The 19115-nt window shown below is 36.3% G+C and overlaps 1 protein-coding gene across 1 annotated transcript in view; it reads left to right on the forward strand.

The window, feature by feature from the left end:
- ADAM10 (ADAM metallopeptidase domain 10) overlaps positions 1-19115 on the forward strand; it is a 43916-nt gene that overhangs the window by 8594 nt on the left and 16207 nt on the right. The window contains exons 3-5 of the mRNA XM_009994533.1: positions 1757-1907; positions 13090-13208; positions 13949-14107. Coding sequence (XP_009992835.1) covers positions 1757-1907; positions 13090-13208; positions 13949-14107 — 429 coding nt within the window. The remainder of the gene's footprint in view (positions 1-1756; positions 1908-13089; positions 13209-13948; positions 14108-19115) is intronic.

A 19115-nucleotide genomic window follows, 5' to 3' on the forward strand; every position in this document is an offset into this window, starting at 1 on the left:
TCCCTACATTATTTCCCTTTACTGGAATCCTGCTTTCCTTAAATATGATCACTGGCCTGTTGGAGGTTTGGTAGGCATAAGTGCATCTCAGCAGTGTATATATCTGGCAGGTGTCTGGGCAGCACGTGGAGTTTCCTGTCCTGTGATTGACCTACTAAAGCTAACCTTGAAGTGAAAAATACTGTGTTCCAGTAAAGTGTGGAATTTTTAGTGTAAAAACAGGGCTGATATGGTGGTCCTTTATATGCATATTCTAGATCTAGGAAGAGCTTTCAAATGGTAGTGCCCCATGTCAGTTCTGCGTGTCCCTGCCTCCATCAGGATGGGAGGACCAAAATCTTGCCCTGCTTTCTGTCATGTATTCTTAAGGTGAGTCAGAAATACTATCTTAGAAGGAAGTTTCCAAAATAGACTGAACTGAATGTACATTTTTGAAGATACCTCTTTTATAATTTTTGTGTGCATGAGAACATCCTGTGTTATACAAAATCTGTTGTGCTAGGTGGCATGATTTGCTCTTAATTTTTCTGGATATTTGGTGTGTGGAATATAAACATTCTGAGCAGATACTTCTGTGTCATGAATGCAGAGTGAAGCTGGAAGTACAGTTCTAGGAACCAGAAGAAGAATGTTCAGCTGTTGCACTTCTTGTGTTTGGATCAGGAGTGCATTTCTGAAGCATCTCTCAAGCATTCTTGTCTAAAATAGTTTGCATTGTGGGGTAGTTTTGGAGTAAATGAACTGTACTGGTTTTGATGGAAAGTAAAGTGGAAGATGCTTTTCAAAGTCCTTCTAGTGCTTTCTAACTGCAAGTGTACATCCAATCTGGGGCCACAGCAGAATGTGTCCTGGTTTGAGCCAGGATAGAACCAATTTTCTTCCTAGTAATTTTACTTCTCAGTTAAATCTCCTCTAAGTAATGGCACTTGCTGAAATTAGTGGCTTGTTTTTCAGTCAGTGCCTGCTTCTAGGAGTGGTGTTGCTCCATGGTTGTAGTTATTGCTGTGGAATGGTACACAGAAGGGCTTTTGTTGATACTTATTCCTATAGAAACCAAGGTGACTGCTTGGTTCTCCTAAACTTCTTGTGCACTGGAAATGAAAGAGAGCAAAGAGGTCCACCTGTGACACTCTTGTGAGAAGGAGCAGAAAGGACAGGTGACCAAAATTGACCAAACGAGGTATTCAATCCTGTACGTCTAACTCAGGATAAAGGTCATAAAGGATAACAAGGACCAAGCTCTTCCGAATGGCTGCTGTCCTGGGAGGACTCGTCTGTTTGTCTGCCTTTGATCCTGATCTGGTCATTCCTGTGTCCACCTTTCTTCTGCTGCAGACTCCAGGAGTCTGGTCTGGGATGTTCCCAGAGCCTGTCCTGCAGCCTTGGTAGTGATGTGAGCATTACTGGGGAAGTAGCATCATAGTGGGTTTGTATATATTCATATATATATAATTATTTTCTTTTTCATCATTATTGTTTCATTAAAGCAGCGTAATTTAGATTCCAATCTGTAAGTCTCTCTCCCTTATTCTCTTTCCTTTCCCTTTCTGGGAAGGGAGAGGGGTTAATAGAGAGCACCTTAATTTAATTGCCAGTCCAGCTTTAAACCGTGACAACAAAGGAGAAAAAAGAAAGCTTACATGCATAGGATGTGGGAAACAAACTGTTCTGCACCACAGATCTGCCATACCCTGTGCTGTAGTTGTAATCTCAGTAATTTCTCAGATATGCCAAACCTTACTTTTTTCTCTTTCAGGCCAGTATGGAAATCCTCTAAATAAGTACATTAGACATTATGAAGGATTGTCTTACGATGTGGATTTGTTACACCAAAAACACCAGCGTGCCAAAAGAGCAGTATCGCATGAAGATCAATTCTTGCATCTAGATTTTCATGCTCATGGAAGGTTAGTGATATTTTAACAGGTATTTGTTTAAAATGTTTTGTTCATATATGTGTTTTAATTACATGGTGAAATGTAAATGGTGAAATGCAGTCATCAGGCTAATGTTAGCTAAACTAAAATTCAGTGCTTAGAGTTTCTATGAAGAGTCCAGTATAAGTGTGAAACTGTTGCTGTAATCACTCATTCAAAGTTCTGGTGGTAACTGTTAATGCATTTTGAAGCCTAAACAATAAAATCCTATTGGAAACAGAATGGCAGTTGATTCTTAGTTTATAATGGAGCTTTGGCTTTTTTTTTTTTTTACAAAAATGATGCCAAACTGCCTGAGGCGATTTAATTGAGGAAAAGTACAATTTCAAATTGCATTCGAAACTGCAAAAATAGACCAAAAAAGTGTTCCATTTTATGTGTAATGGGCTCCTCTGCTTTCTGTGCTACTGTGGGATTTAGCAATTATTTGATGTGAGGAAAGCTAATTGCTCTTGGAAGAGTTGCTTTGCCCTGCATTTAACATGTGATTGTAAGATCCAATACAAAAGTTGGATATTCAATGTAAACAACTGAAGTCTAGTTCATAGGTTTCAATTAGGAAGATCTCTTTGTACTTTAGAATTGCCTGCTTTTTGTATAAACAAGAGGAAATAGGAATGAAGTAATGTATTTGTCTGTACCTTTGTTTCTCTGCCTCCCTCCTTTGCAGCACCACTGCCTTAATATATTTTAGGAATATGTAATGCACTTTTCTAATTATTTCATTTACAATTTAAGTAATTAGAATTTGATAAATAATTGCTAGCCATATGTAGAAACATAAGAAGCTTGATGGAGCAAAGGTAAAACTAGGTCTTCTGAGTCTGTGGTTGGAATATTGTTTTATGAGTAAGTATTCTGCTTCTGTGCCAGCTTGTAATTTCTTCAGGGAATGAAGTGTTGCTGCTGGAGTGGAGGTGTGTGGTGCAAGGACTGAATTTCAGTGCATAGTCCCAAAAGGTTAACGTCAGAGTTGTATTTGTAACTGCTGTAGTACTGCAACTCAAATCCTGAATTTGAAGTCCTGTCCTTAAAATCACATTTTTGGATGTGATTTTTAGTCCAGGAAATTTTTATTATTTAAGAAAGAGTCATATCATTTCTGTCTCTGCTGTGATTTTACAGGCAATCTCTAGTCTTCACTATTAAATTGTTCTAATAAACAAGATTGCAGACTAGGATGTTTCAGAGGCTCCTCATATTGTAAACCTCTTCAGTTTTAATTAAATCTTCAGGGAGGCTGCTAGGCAGTGAAGTTTAGTTTCAGCTAAATGCTGCTGCTTTTAAGCTGCAGGCTGATGGTTAATTTAGGCTTACCAAAGTGTGTACTAGCACAGAGAGGAACAGGCCTGACTGCATTCCCATTCTCATCTTTGTGTTGGCACTAGCAGTCTTTAAACCATACAAGGAATAGCATCTGGGAATTGATCCAGCTGAAAATTATTTGGCAAAAAAATAAAAAATCTGTATGACTTGAAGGGGTGATGGAGGGAAGATGAGACCTTTCTGGGAGCAGTCCACATTTCAGTCCACTTGAGCAGGTTCATCTTGTCATTTGGTGAAGATCCCATAATACTCTTCTGTGTAATAGAGCTCTTAGCTTAGCCTGTGCTTTCTATCTGTGTTATTAAGGTGGGCTGAAAATCCTTATTGTGTAAGAATTTTAACTGTATTTATGATAACAAGGTTTAAAAAATATTTCTTCTCTTACATTGTGGATCTTAGTCACAACAGTCTCTAGACAAACAGATTTATAAAGATTTTGGTAACAGCTACTATTACTCATAAAGGAGAGTGTTGGTGTTTATATGTGTAATTGATTCTGAATCGTTATGCTCTGAGGCACAAGTCCATCATTAACTGAGAATGCTGAATAGAAGTTTACTATAAAGTCAAACAAGTCCATAATTTAGGATTTTGGTAGTTTCCTGGAACACATTTAACACTTCCTGCCAAACAGAGGGTAGCTAACTGGCTGTAAATTTAGTCCACAAATTCCTGTATATAATGATGTATGTCCTTACAAAATATTTTCATTTTTCTCTAAACATGACTTAAGGATCAAGTGAATTCTGTTTTACTTCATACAGTCTATTTAGTAGCTTTGAAGCTGTGTAGCAGTTTGAAAAACTGTATAAATAGAATTGCCTTTTTGGAGTTGCAGGTAGTTTATTGTGAATAACTATTTATAAGTGATACAGATCATCACTGAGAAGGTCCATGTTAAATCCTTTCTATCAAATATTCTAATTATCTTGTGCTAAGGTAGAAAATAAAGGTCTTGCAAAACGATTAAACCATTTGTAGATTTAGCCCATGGACTCTTAAAGTGCTGTTTTATTTAAATTCACATGATGAAACTTAAAGGCATTTAGTTAACATGGTTTGAGATTCTGAAAATTTAAATCAGATTTTTTTTGTAATGGCCTTGTACCAAATAGTGAAGACTTTGACTAGGTGTAGTGGTTTATTGGCATATAGCTGTCCAACTTGCATCTCCTTCACTTAATGGAGATACTAGGCAGCTGCTACTTACAAGTACTGAAATTGTAATATTCTGTTTTGACTTGGCTTCTGATGAAATGGATGTATTCTGTAGCCAGGAAGTGATGGAAAATAGTTCTGATATTTACTGCTGTTCACTTCTGGAAAGGGCAAATGAAACTGGCTGGACTACAGCTCTTATGCTGTATCTCTGGTGCCGGTTTGAACTTTCTAACCTCCATCTTTCCATTTGTGCCAGAGGAAGCACTTGTTGATCATGTGGCCAGTCAAGATACAAAAGTGGCTGATTATTTTTCAGCCAGATTAATTCCTCATTTAATTCAGTGCATATGCCAACTGGCTGTAAGAAGAAAGGATGCATAAATAAACAGAAGTGGTGAGAAGGGAGATGCCACACTACCCTGTTCAGTGGCAGGGCTGTCATATGCCAGATTAGCATTCATCAAACTTAGTGTCATTGTCCAGAAAATGGCTGGCAACTACAAGTATTTGATGATCATGTCAGTCACATCTGTTCTTTTCAACAGACTGTTTGGATTTAAGAACTGTATTTCATAGTACTCTTTTGTTGAAAAAGGAGAAAATAAAAATGAATTTTCAGTAGTAGTATATTTATACCAAGTAAAATTATCATTTAGCTTTTAACAGGCTTATAACAGTTGAATAATTAAATAGGTACTGTAAGGGTGGAATTAAACCCAAAGCTACCTTTATTCACACCCCACTTGAGTGTATAACCCACCATCACTGAGAAACTCTGCCTTGTTTTAACATTCATCTGAAAGTTAGATACTACACAGGATACTGTTTAAAACAGAAAATACTCAAAACTTTTGTTGTTGAGTAATCTAAAATACAGCTTGTTATGGCAGATGTAAGGAGTTAAACCAAACCCAGCCACCATTCAATGCTAAAACACTAGCTTAATAGGGCAGTTAAAACTGCAGAAAGAGATTAACACCTATTAATTTTTTAAATTGTAAACTGTGTAATTTAAGTGAATTGACATTGTTTCACCAGCAGTGCAAAATCTGCTCAGTTCTAAAATGCTTCAAATGGGAAGAAATATGAAATTTTTAAACAATCCTGGCTATTCATCATAGCTGTTCCACCTGCCAGTTTATATTGAATGTTTTAATGTGAGTTAATCTGAAGTGTCTTTTGAGTCCAGTAAAAGCTCATACAAAGATATTGAATGCACAGTGTTAATATTAGCCAGCTAAGTTCCTGGTATAAAGTAGCTTTCGAGCCCATTCCTTTTCCCTCGGTCCTCCCAAAAAGAACCAACAAACCAAACAACAAAAATACATTGAAAGATAATAGAAGAGCAATGCCTTTGGCACCGGCTTGAGATACAGTGAAATAATTTAATATGGCATAACTTTATTTTGCACGTCAAGGTAAAGTCAGTAGTTTTGAAAATGAGGTTGGGATGTCACTAAACCTGACGTTTTATTGTCACTTGGTCACAAAATGTGTACTTTCCCATGTTCACTTAATGAATACAACCATTTCCCTATAGAAAGTTGGAAGGTTGTTTAATTTTTCAGTAAAAACACCATATATATTAGTCACAGAACATCTTAAACTTAGTTCCAAATGTCAGACATATACTGGATACTTCATTCCTAGTGATTTCATTTTAAGGACAGAGCCTAAAGAACTTGTCTGACACCTTATGTTCACTGAACTGTACCTTTTTGCTTAGTTACAAAACTGTGAACTCCTAAGATCCTAATGCATTCAGAAGGTTAAAGGAACTTACATCTGTGTTGTTGTGAACTGTGCTGTCAGTTAACTTGTTACTTAGTGTGTTCCTAATAACTTATGCTTTCAAATTTTTTGTTAATTTGTTCTGGGAGTCACCCATCCACACCCACTTTCACTCCTTGTCCTGGATTAGTTGATGACTCTTGCTTGGAAAAGTTAGTTGCCTGTGCAGCTTCAGTGAATAGTTGAATTTTCAGTTGGTATTTGAACATAAAACACCTGCTTATTAATAAATTAAAGATACATTATTTCAGATGTTTAGCAATTTACCTATAGTTTTCCTTAAATTTTATTTTTAAAACAATGTTGTAAGTTGTTCAGACATGTGTCTTAGACTATATACATGGTCATAACATCATGACAGAAAAACCCTGAGGCACAGGGTTTCCCAGCCATACTGCTGAAATTGGTATGAATGCTTTAAGCTTTACTCTGTGGCTAACAAACTTTAGTAGATACAGCCACATTCTCAAAAAGCTGTGTTTTTGAAACGAAAAGCAGTAGACTTCAGTTTAAAGTCCTCAAACTTCATTTATGCTCATAGTATCAGCTACCAGATTTCTCCTCCTTCTATCTTTGTTTCTCTAAGGAAGCTTCTTTCTCATCTAGTTTCTTAATTTGAATTCATGTGGTAACTTTGGTGCCTTGTAATTCTTTCCATGTTGGTTTTTTTGATCTCATGTTTTTAAATTGTGTTAGAACATGGCACTGCATATAAATAGTCAACCTCATGTAAATACAAATGGGAAGGTTATTTTGGATAAAAAGCAAACGAAGTGACACAACCTGTCTTCCAGAACTTGTGCCAAAAAGAAAAATCAACCCTGGATAAAGATTACTTTGTTATAAAAATCTATATACCATACTCATCTCTTCAGGACAGAGATACTTGACTGACTTTATCTTAGAGTGTAAATTAGCAAACGTGCAGCTACTTTTAATCCTGCTTGGGCGGTTTATGTTATCTGAGCTAGCTCATGTTTGTAGCTATCTGTATCAAGAATAATCAGTAGCAAATTGTTTAGAATGAAGGCTGCTTCCTCAGTTGTATTCTAGAATAACAAGCTTAGCAAGTCTGACTTCTGAAGGTCAGGAATGAAGTCTGCATAATCACAAGTGTCATGATAGAGTTGTGAATTGAAAATGAACCTAAACTGCAAGCATTCTAGCTGGGATTAGTGAGTATTGAAATGCTGCAGAGATTATTTTTCAGATGAGAATTTACTAGAGAATGATACTCTCCATTTTGGAGGGGTGCTACTAGAATGATAAACCTTGGAGACCCTATCATGTGCTGTTTCAAAGATGTTTGCTTTAGTGTCAGTAGCAGCACCATGGGAATTACCCGTTAAATTATGGTTAAATATGTTGTGTGGATTTATTAGTATGTGAAAACAGTATAAAAATAATGGTTCTGTAAACTTGTGAATATTTGAAATCCAGCATGAAGTTGTGAAGCTGTCTTCCATTTCATTTCTTTAGGGCTGGAATGAGTCTGACAATCTGTGGGAAAAGTTTTGGGATGCCTCATGTGGAAGGAGTTACAAAGAAGGGCTTAAATTTTCTCCCATATGTGTACCCCCTTCCATTTTTCAGAGAAAAGAATCTTTTACGTCTTAAATGGGAAAAGTAAGGTTAAAAGACTTGCACCTCAAGTAGAGTAGTAGCTTCTAGATCCTGAGTGAGGAGGCTCGTGGAGGCACAACCGCAAAGATTTGTCTGGTTCCTACTGAGAAGAAAAGAGGATGAACCTAAATGGACTCATTGTCCTGGAGTCACATTCCATGCTGCTGCCAACCCATCACCTTCTGTTTCCATTTCCCAGTCACTTCTTCCAGCTGTGGAGTAACTCCTCCATTTCCTTTATTTTTTTTAATATTTTTTTTTATATAATCTCTTTTGGTCACTGAGTGATTCTGCCTGCTCAGCCTGCTGCTGGCTGCAGCAATTTGACTGAGGAAAGGGGAAGCACCAAGTGCTGTTTTGCATACCACTGATAGTAGCTCCTTCTGCCGCTTTTGGGAAACAGACTGCATGCTTGCCATCAGTGTCCCAATGTATTTGGCATTCCAGTCAGGCAAAATCACTGAGGGTAGAAGGTAACTCATGCTAAAGAGCAATGGATTAAAAAAATTAAACATTAACTCTTACAGGTACATAAGGTACATACTTTTACATGTATGTTAATTTTGCCAAGTGCTGTCAGCTTTGTTTTTATTCAAGTACTTGCCCTGTGGTTAGAGCACAGAACTGACAGCTAGAGCCCATGGGAAACTTGGGGTTTAGCTAAGCTTGGTGCTTTCAACTATTTTTTCTTTCCTTAATTATCACTTGGTTACTATGTTACATACTTGTAAATCTGGAAGTCTCCCTTTCTAAGCTAAAGTGAAATAAAAATCTACCTGTTGATAGTCTTTAGGGTACTGCCATTAATTTGTAGTTTGTCATCAAAGTGCTTTATATAACAACACAAAGTTTTATCAAAAAAATCCTGTCTTTAACCAAGCTAGCAACCCTTGCAGTAACCAAGGAGTGACCTGTTACTGTATCAGTTTTCAGAAACGGAGAAGACAGAAGCACTAATAAATAAACAAGGTCAAAACTTAATCTCTTAATTGATTTAATTCTATTCTAGAGACCACTACTACAGGGAGATACCTTATGCAAGGTGGTAAATGCAGATGAAAGTAGTAGTAAATAAAAGAACTGTTATTTTTCTGGAAATAGTTCTCTTCTACCTGGTGTGTAGCCAGGCAAGGGAATAGCTTAGTTTACATTTATACTGTTGCTGGCACAGGGAACTCGATGCATGCTGTAGAAATGGTAATAACCAAAAGGTTTATATGAAGCTGCTTATTTCTTCCGTTGTGGCTAGTTTTGGAAACCATGTTCAGGAATGAAATAGACAAATTCATTGAACATCCCTGGAGTCTCTTGTCCTCAGAAGAATTCTGAAGTTACCAGATTTAAGACAGGAAAGAAAAGTGAGATGCATTCTTTTCCATGTAATTGTGAGAAGGGCAGCCACTAGTTTATATTCCTTTCAAGAAAGGGGGAGAAATCCTAGATTTGAAGAAATCTAGAATAAAACTTCTATATTGGGTGAGATACTGAAATAGATTTTGTAGGGTCTTTGGAAGTTTTACTGAGAAGATATGGTTTTGAGCTGGATTCTTTGGGGTCCCTGCCACCTATCCATTTATTTGAACAGTAATTACAATTTGGACTGTTCCCATCTATGGACTGGCATCTTTTCAGTGCAGTTAGTTTCACTGACACTTGTAAGCAGATATCTCTGCATATGCATAAAAATTGAATTTATTTTCTCTACTGTAGGTTTTATGTAGTATGTGGGGTTTTATGATTATCCTTGTTTAAAGTTTGGTGATTAGTTAAAGTTCTTAATTCCTGAAAGTAGAGACTGATGCTTGCTTTCTACCTCCTCCAAGTTGTTTCTCTTTCTTGCTTCCTTTTTTGATGGAGGATAAGTAAAGGAAGATTTGTCCCTACATTTTTCAGTATTAGAAGGGTAGACAGTATAGAAAGATAATCCTGTTCCCATCAAGCATGTTTAAATGAACAAGAAAAGATCTGTTTAAAAATAGCTCTGAGGCGATCAAGTTATCTAATAGTTTAACTAATTAAGAAATCAAATGGTCAGAGAATTGTTCTTGTGAAATAGTTGTGTGATTTTTGCATTTGAATTAGTTCTCTAACACTTCAAATATATATATTTTATTATTATAATTATATAATAATTATATTATTGTAATTACATTGTTATAATTTTGTTAATAAATTACTTAACCGCATGAGTTAGTTATGTTCCAGTGCAGAAAGTAAGAAGGGGGGGAAATGAAAGACTAAATAGAGTTTTCTTAATTTTTAAACTAGTGAAACTTTTTGGCACATATAACTTATAACAGTCAATTTTTAAGTGACAGGGTAATGATGGAAGGGTATCCTGTCCAGAAGGAAGAACCATTCCCAGCTTTGATAGACTGTCCTGAGCTTCCCCGTGCCCCTCCCAAAGCACAGTCCTGTAATGCAGCCTATCTGGGCAAAACTCAGAACTGACCCTGCAGCCTGAATAGGTGGTGGCCAACAAGGGCAGTCCAGAAAGGCAACTTTGAGGGTCGTGCTAATTGGTAGGGATAGGGACATAGATGATGTGGCAGCTGAGGAAAGGATACCCTGAATGGCTTTGCAGTGGAGGGGTAGGGCTAGTTCTTCTGTCTACCTGATTTTATTTTAGTCTAAACTTGGTAAATTACTCACTTTCATTCTGAGATCAAGTCCATTTTTTCCCACTCTGCTAGCATATGTAGGATGAGAAATCCTGCATCCTCTATAGTGCATTTCAAAACAAAAAATTGGTGTTGCAGTTTAATGTCAGAGATAATAATTGCTCCTCAATTTTGTTTAAAATTTACATGAGCACAACCAGAAAAACCTGTCTTTAAATTAATGTTTTTGCACTTCTGAGATATAAGTGCTCTACAGGTTAAGAGGGTTGTGGGTTTTTTTATTTTGGTTTGGGTTTTTGTTCAGAAAATCCACTACTTTTTTTTTGCCAGGAAAAAATAATTTTAGCCATTAATAGTTGCTCTTGCTGGGGATTAGTAGTAACTTCAGTTCATCACGGAGATGGAATTACAGATTGCTCTTATGGCAAGAAGTCCTCCATCAAATATTGGAGAAGGGAGGAGAGCTATTTTAAAGTATCCAGGATCTCCTGTCATTTAACTTCAATTCAGAAGCACTTGCAGAGTAATCCATCCTCAGTAACTCTGGAGAACTCAGTCACAGGGAAAAATCAAACTAAAATGGAATTCAAATCTCTGTAACACCTTGAGCAGTATATTAAAACCAGAGTGGATTGAATGAAGTTCTTAAAATTCTAATTACTGCTGGTCTTAATTTTTTCTGCCTGTTCATTTCTAACTTTTGCCCAGAAGAGCCACACAGGATGGCTCAACATTTTTATTTTTTTTTTCTTCCCCTAAAAAAGTGTATTGTGTAATCTTGGAGCATGACATCCTACGTTATCCTGGGCTGCTGGTTCACGTTCCCTCCTTATCCTCATGAACCTCTCTGTTGCCAAAAGACAGCTTTACAGGGGTAGTAAAGAGACTGACTTGAGGAAGGATCCTATTTTTTTGTCTCTGTGATATTATAAATACTAGCTATCTATGACAAAACATGTCTGTCTGGGCATAGATAGCTGCTCACTGTGAGCTGGTGTGTCTCTTCGGTGATACACAAGCGTGTCTGCAGTGAGCTGATCCTTCTTTTTAGCAGGAGAACTGGCCCTCAAAATGCATCCACACTGAAACTATAGCAGGAGCACTGGTTGGTTTGGCACTAAGCCCAGGAGTCACAGGGAATTGCTGAAGTTTAATATTCCCCATCTACCAGCCACATCTCAGAATTCCATAACCTGGTAGTAGATCCCTCTAACACATCACTGCAGGAGAACGCTCACTTTGAAGCTTTATTAACACTGTGGCAACAATATAAATTAAGGTAGTTTGATTGTGAAATACCGTTTGCATTACTGAGTGGTCAGCATGAGTCACTACAGCCCTTACCAGGTTTTAAGTGTAGGCATAGCTTTTTTCTTTGATCTTCAATTTTACATCTTAATCTACAGTTGTTATAAGATACTTACAATGATAGTGTCATATTATTTAATGTGCAAGTGAAAATTGGAGATATATTTTATACATGCATCAGCTATACTAAAAAGTAATTAAATTTACAGTTTATAACTTGACACTTGTGTTGGTTATTTTTCTGTTAGCACAAATGGAAACTAGCTTACGGTGTGGAAAGCCATCTCATTAGTGGACTCTACAAACTCAGAGACTGGTCACGTTTCTTTAGATGAAAACAGACTCAGATGTAGTAGTCAACTTACCAGAGTTGCTTTCTGTGTAACAAACTGGTGACATAACTATAATATTGCTTCAATTTCATGATTGTGCTGAAAGAGAAAAATATAGGAAGAAAATCAAGAGTAAAATTGGAATGACTGAAGTTTCACCAGCTTCACTGATCTGTGTTTGCACTTGTGTTTATACAAAGTTTCAGAGAATACCAAATGAAATTCTGAAGCAAGCTAACAGTTGTTACAGATATGAACTCGTGTCAGGCATTTTAAAACACTTCAGTTACCTTGCTTGACTTAACTGAACCACACTTTTGGTTTTGTGCAAAGGAAATGTAGTATTATGTTTTTATAAAGATTAGCAATTGTATTTGCATCAGAGAATGTAGTGTTGTAATTTGAACAAGATCAGTCAACGAGTTGTTTACACAGTTGTGAGTGTAATTCTACCAGTTTAAGTGTTTTTTATTAAACATTGTTGCCTGTCTTATTTTTTTAGTTTCAATTGAAACAATCATTAGTTCATTTACATTCATTTACATTACTTAAACCTTAGCAATGAAAGTAAAATAAGTTGATAGTTGTTCTTATCTCTTGCTTCACACTGCCTTGAGGTAAAATAGTTGCATTTTTCCTTAAGCTACATCTGTGTCTTCTGGAGGAATGGGAACAAGTGTACAATCAAAGTCAGCATTTTAGATTTATGCATTTAAGTCTATCCCTGTTTTCTGTCTTAAATCTTGTAAATGTAGGTATGATGTCACAAGGTGGTACTGGGGGGCTGTATCAAAAGCATTTAAATAATATTGCTTACGAAGATCCTTCTAGGCAATGGTCTAATTCTTGTACAGTCTAAACATTCTCTGTAGATTAATTGTACAGGTTCTGCAAATTGCTTGCACGAAAATATTGATTAGAATTACTTTGCTTAGTGTTCTTGTAATTGAAACTCAAAGACAATTTGCCATCTTGTTTTATTCACTCTAGACACTTCAATCTTCGAATGAAGAGAGATACATCTCTTTTTAGTGATGACTTTAAAGTAGAAATATCAAACCAAGTAATTGATTATGATACCTCCCATATTTACACTGGAAACATTTATGGTAAGTACAACACTAAAATAAATTAAAGCACAGTTATTTTAAACAGGAGTTTAATAGTACATGCAGAAAATGAGTATATGCATGATTAGGTTATCATTACTAAACTTCAATAGTGCATGTAAATGCATTCAAGTTCATCTGCTTTTATTCTCATGTAAGAATCAATCAACGAATTAGTATTTTAGTTAATAATTTTCATATCCATAATACTTGAAAGTTCAGCTGTTTATGGACATACTGTTATAGATGTCTGTGTTTAAAAAAAAAAAAAGGAAAAAGCTCTCTGCATTAAAAAAAAAAAAAGATGCTGTTCTTAGTTTGAAGCAATTTAAGTAATATAGAGATCCCATCATGAAGGGTAATATACAGGATTCCAGTAAGTATAAAATATAAAATTGATTAAGAAGTAAGGATAACTAAGGAATTAAAAGCACATGAAGAGGAGGAGGAGAAGAAAAACTATGATTTTGGGATAACTGCTTGTCTTGCTTTTGAATAATCTCAACTTCAGACACAAACTTTATGCAAGAATGTCTTACTGCTGTTATCCAGGATATTATTACTGTATAATTAATAGGTTTATGGGAGTTGGGAAGGGGTGCTCAATCAGGATAATTATGGAAATACCATGCTGTAGCATTGTCTGCTCAAGACTGGGTAGACTACGTGCTCAAAATTTGCACCGGACTGAAAGCTTTTAGAAAGGTATTAAAAAACTGATGCACTTTTTTCATTAACAGGTGAGCAGGGAAGTCTTAGTCATGGGTCTGTTATTGATGGAAAATTTGAAGGATTCATCCAGACTCACAGTGGGACCTTTTATATTGAGCCAGCAGAGAGATATATTAAGGACAAAAATCTACCTTTCCACTCTGTCATTTATCATGAAGATGATATCAGTGAGTACTTCCATTTTGTGCTACAGATGAAATATTTCTTCTTTTTTATTAAATTTCACAAACTCCAAATGACTTGTAAGCATTGAATGAGAGTTTGGCTTGTGTATGACACTGTGAATCATGCTGTCCTCAAGCAATTCATTTCCAGTTAGTTTGAAATAAATGTGTGGCACACGAAAGTGAGTCTTCCTTATTCTGCTATTTTAAGAAATCTTTAGCTGCCAGGTGTAAGCAGTGTATAAGAAGTGTATTTTCTACTCAATGGATCCATGTTTCTTTTGAAAAATGCTTCTTAAAATGCTGTATAGTGAAAGTCACTTACCTTTTGGTTAACGAAGCTAACAAGTTGTGTGTTGCAAAGTGAATTTATGGATGACTTCAGTCATGCTTAAAAATAAATTTAAGCTATAACTTGATTTAAAAAACTTGTCCCATTGTGCCATTGTGTGAATCCTAGAAGACTTGAATTTGAAATATCATTTGGAATTGGAGGGAGAGTCTTGGGTTAGATCACTAAATATTGCTTGAACCACCTACTTGATGATAATGCATATATCTCAAAGTATGTCATAATGAGACAGTACTGGGAAGAGAAATGTCAAAAATGGGAAGATAGATGAGGAAAATCCCTGGTTGTGATTTAGTTTACAAATTATTATTTCCTGTGCTGTGAGACAGTGAAAAATACAGTGTTATTACATAATCTTTTTATCTTTTGTATGAACAAAGTGAAGAAAAATTACCTTTTTATGCTAAAAACTCAGGAAACTTTGTTTACTTTTTGTAACTGAATAAAGCTTCTGGAATCCAGCTGTATTATACATTCTGTGGCAGTACGTATGCTGCTTTTGAGCATGTTAAAAATGCTTTCAGCTAGCTTGTCCTTATTTTTACCAACAAAGAAAATAGAAGTTGCATAATTTGAAAGAGCTTCTAAATGAATGCAGTTACTTAATTTTATGTACATTGTGAACTGCAGTTGTTTTCTGACTGACTAAATGTATATCTTCATGGTGCTTATAAGACCCATATTTGAGAATCAAGTGACTTCATAGGAGATCATTCCATATACTACTTTTGATTCTAAAGGAAAAGTTGCAGCATGGGATTAACTTCCAGCTCTATGGAGCCTTGCATGTGAAAGTTCAAGAAGGCAGTTTACCTTGCCAGCTGCTGTTGCAATGTTACAGGGCTTGCTACTGTAGCAGAAGAGTACTGGGGGAAAGGAAGGGGGGGAAAAAAAGGGGAAACCATAACACGTGTCTTTTTATAAAAACATTTCTGTGAATAGTTTGCCCAGACTTTTAAGTTCTTTGGTATGTTTTACAGGCCTTGCTCAACAGTTCAATTCACTGCTTCATAGTGGGAATACGGGACTACCACTGGCATAGCACTTGCTCTAAATAAGCCACTGTCTGCTTTACAAAGGGTTTTATTAAGCATGTTGTAGAAAGAGGATTGAGCAGGAAAGTGAAGGGACATGAGGCAGTAAAGTGATTTGCCCAGTTTCCAAGAGGTGAGATGGCCAGAAAGATTCTCATGTCCTAGTTCCTTATGCTGTAAACAGTGGGTGACTGAAAATATTATCTTCACTGTTATCAGCTAATGACAGAAACAGAACTGTACCTTAAAGAAGCAGATAATTTGATTTCATGAAAGTTGATACTGCTGTTTTGTAGAAGTGATCTCTGTTGATGGGGTAAATGGATCAGGTGAGAACTGGAAGAAGCTAATGATGAAATCGGTTCACATTAATGTCTTATTAAAGTGAATGAAAGCAGAATAATAACTTATTTTTAAAACTATTCAGATGATGATCTGTTGGCTTACACTGTTTTCCCTCTTGAATATAGTACATCCAAATCATCAGTTAGGAAAAAAAATAATATTATCAGTGTGGATTGTCTAAATCTATTCCAGAGAGCCACATTAAAGCAGCAGTGCAGTATGACTTCCCAATCACCAAATGAGTGAACATTGCTGCTTGCTCAGCATGGCTGAAAATAGCCCATCCTGGAGCTAAGTCTAAGCAAGGAAAGTGTACCACTCCTGTTGGTTGCTGTCAGTGTGGAGTCTGATTTTGATTTTCTAGTTTAACAGTTTTATTTGGTGTCCTAGAAGCCTCTTAAGATTTCTGTGGTCTGAAGCACCTGAAATATGCAACTGTCACTTTCTGAATAATGCTTTTGAGGCTAGCATTTTTTTGTTTTTCATGAGAGCTATTTTTGCATTGAACTGCAGCTACAAAAATCCCCAACAACAACTAAAAAAGCTAAGCTTTACAGTAGCTTTAAAAAACAATCATGCAGATCTGTTGTTACTGCTCTAGTCTAATGGCAATTCTTGTGAAATAGAGTCAAACCACTAGTGTCTTACACAGGATAAAAGCAACAAAAATAATCACATTTCTGACTCGGGAGAGACTGGGGAAGAAGTTGTTTTTTCTTTAATTTGGGATATTTTTGGTCATCTGTGTTTCAGCCTTTTAAAACAATACACTTTTTAGTGCTGCTGTTTCAGAAATCACAATGCAACATATGATTAGCATCTCAATGAGTTCTTATTCAGTAGTTAAACAAAAGATTTTTTTATAAATGGGGATTATATTGTCAACTTTATAAGGCAGCTTTTGTCTTTTACAGTGGATGTGGTGACTAGTGGAAGGCAGCTTTCTATTCATGACTCAAAACACAAGTTGAACGATTTTAGTTTCTAAACCACTCTTGATGAAACTTTTATAGTTTAGTGCTAGAAAGATACAAATGGCTGTTTTAAAATATTTAGGAATCATTTCTTTGAGGGTTGGGATTTAATTGGAGCTGTATTTACTTTATTGAAATCATATATGCTTCAAATGTATCATTGAGTACATATGATAAAATACAAACCCAGTGTTTTCTCCTCTTGACCGTAGACAGGAGAATCCTGTTTGCTCCTTCAGGAAAATTAACATGGTCATTTAATTGTCCTTATGGTCTTGGAAGAACTGTACAACTGAGAACAGAAAGTAAAGTATTTCGTAATTTTGCAAAGCCCTGATCTGGTGAATGAACTGACCATTGCCAACTGTGCATTATTAGTGAGAACTTCATTCCTTTTTTTTAATGTTGTGGTTGTCTATTTAATAATGAAGGTCTAGTTGGCAGTTGTCATGGGAGCACAGTGTTGTAACAGACTGCTTGGAACAAAATCTGTAATAAGGCTTTTTTTATATATCTGCCTATGTTAGAATTTTGCTCTGATGCTCTTGCATTTGCTCTTATTGGGCAAATCTCTGGCTGTTGAAGAACTGAATTTTCATAATTTTTAGTGGAGGTTTGATGTCATATCCTTACTCCTGATTCCTAAATCCAGTATCCATTAAGTATTTAACCTAAATTCTTAACAAATCATGCAATTAACTGGCAAGTTGAAGAAAAAAAAGAAAAATGTGATCAGGAATCTCTTTGTAGATGGCAGGGCCTTTTTAAAAAGAAAAAAAATCTTGTTTTGAGCATCTGTAGTTGTATATGTAATTAATAATGATCTGCATCCAGTTAGAGTAAGATATCATCATCAGAAAGTATGAAATCACAAAGGGCTTTTGTGTGTTTTTTTTTTTCAGGTGGTTTATTGTTATTACTACTACTCTTATTTCCTGTTCTTATTATTGTGTCAGGATGTGCTGAAGCTACAAGTGGAAAAAGAGAGACTGGATTAAACAGGAAAAGAAAAAGAAAACATTTGTTTTGCCTGAGGATTTTATCGAGTTAGAGAATTGATCCTGTAGTGAAATTCCTCTTGTATAGATCTGATGGAAAGTAGGGTTCTAGTTTTTCCTCAACTCTGCATCCAGTCAGTAATCATTTTGTGGTAAAGGCCTGTGCTTTCTGTTGGTCAATTCCCAGGGTTGTGGTCTGGGTAGGCTGAGAAGCTCTTGATCCCAAAGAGCTGTCAGAGGGCTGTACCTCTCAAAGCTTTTAAAAGCATCATGAGGACATGGACCATGGGTCAAAACTGCCCAAGTCATCTGACCCCATGTAGCTCTTGCTGAGCTTCAGCAATGGAGCTTCTGCAGGGGTTGGTGGAAATAGGAAGTCTGAAAGATGAAGAGGGAACGTGATTTGGGGGTAATGCAGCATTTATCAGAAGAAAGCTTTGTATGTGATTTTCTTTGTAAGTGAGACGCGGTTCCAGAGTCATCTATTCTGTATTACCTGCCTCCTGTGTTTGAGCAGGGTGGATTCAAATTTCTTGGTTCCAACACAGGCAAAACCTTGGCAAATTGCTATTGCAGACTGTTTCATGTTCAATTCTTTACCATTTTAACTATCATGCTTTTAAAGCATTTCTTACTAAATTATCACTTTTGAAGTTAAAAATATATGCTCGAATTGCAGGCAGTCAGTATTAAAAATGTACTGAGGGATTTCCTGGCCTCTTTGGGAAACAAGATGCAAAGGAAAGACAGCTTATTTTATGGAATGCACTAAGAGCATTTATTTCTAGTTCTCTTCTGTCACTTGTCATAATGCCACAAAGTATGAATAGAAGTGTGGTGATAGCAGAAAGCAGCATTTTGTGCTGGTGCAAAATATGCTGTGCCGTCATGATTCCAGTTAATTGCTGTGGACTCTAGCAGTTACCACCTGCAGGAGTTGCTTTAAAGTCAGGGTGGTTTCATGTGGATGAAGTGTGCTGATGGTGAGTTGGCCTGTCCAGTACTGCTGCCCTTGTGTAAGGTGCTTCTGTTGCAGAGATAAGTGGTCAGCAATGTCAAATGGGGTAGTGGGTAATGATGATATTAGTTACACTAAATAAAATAGGTAGTATTTAGGGTCCCCAAAAGTACAGATGACCTCAACAGTGAGTGTTTTGGGTTTTTTTTAATATTGCTTATAGTAAAGCCAGTGGTTCACTACACTGCTAATTGGGTGAGGTGGCTTTACGATAAGAGCATTTTTTTCTTTATCTCTGTCTTAATTCTTCTAGATAACTATACTGGGAAAAATGTGAGGAGACAGCGGTT

This window comes from Chaetura pelagica, unplaced genomic scaffold (genome assembly GCF_000747805.2).
Source record: "Chaetura pelagica isolate M959 unplaced genomic scaffold, ChaPel_1.0 scaffold222, whole genome shotgun sequence".
Classification (NCBI taxonomy): Eukaryota; Metazoa; Chordata; class Aves; order Apodiformes; family Apodidae; genus Chaetura; species Chaetura pelagica.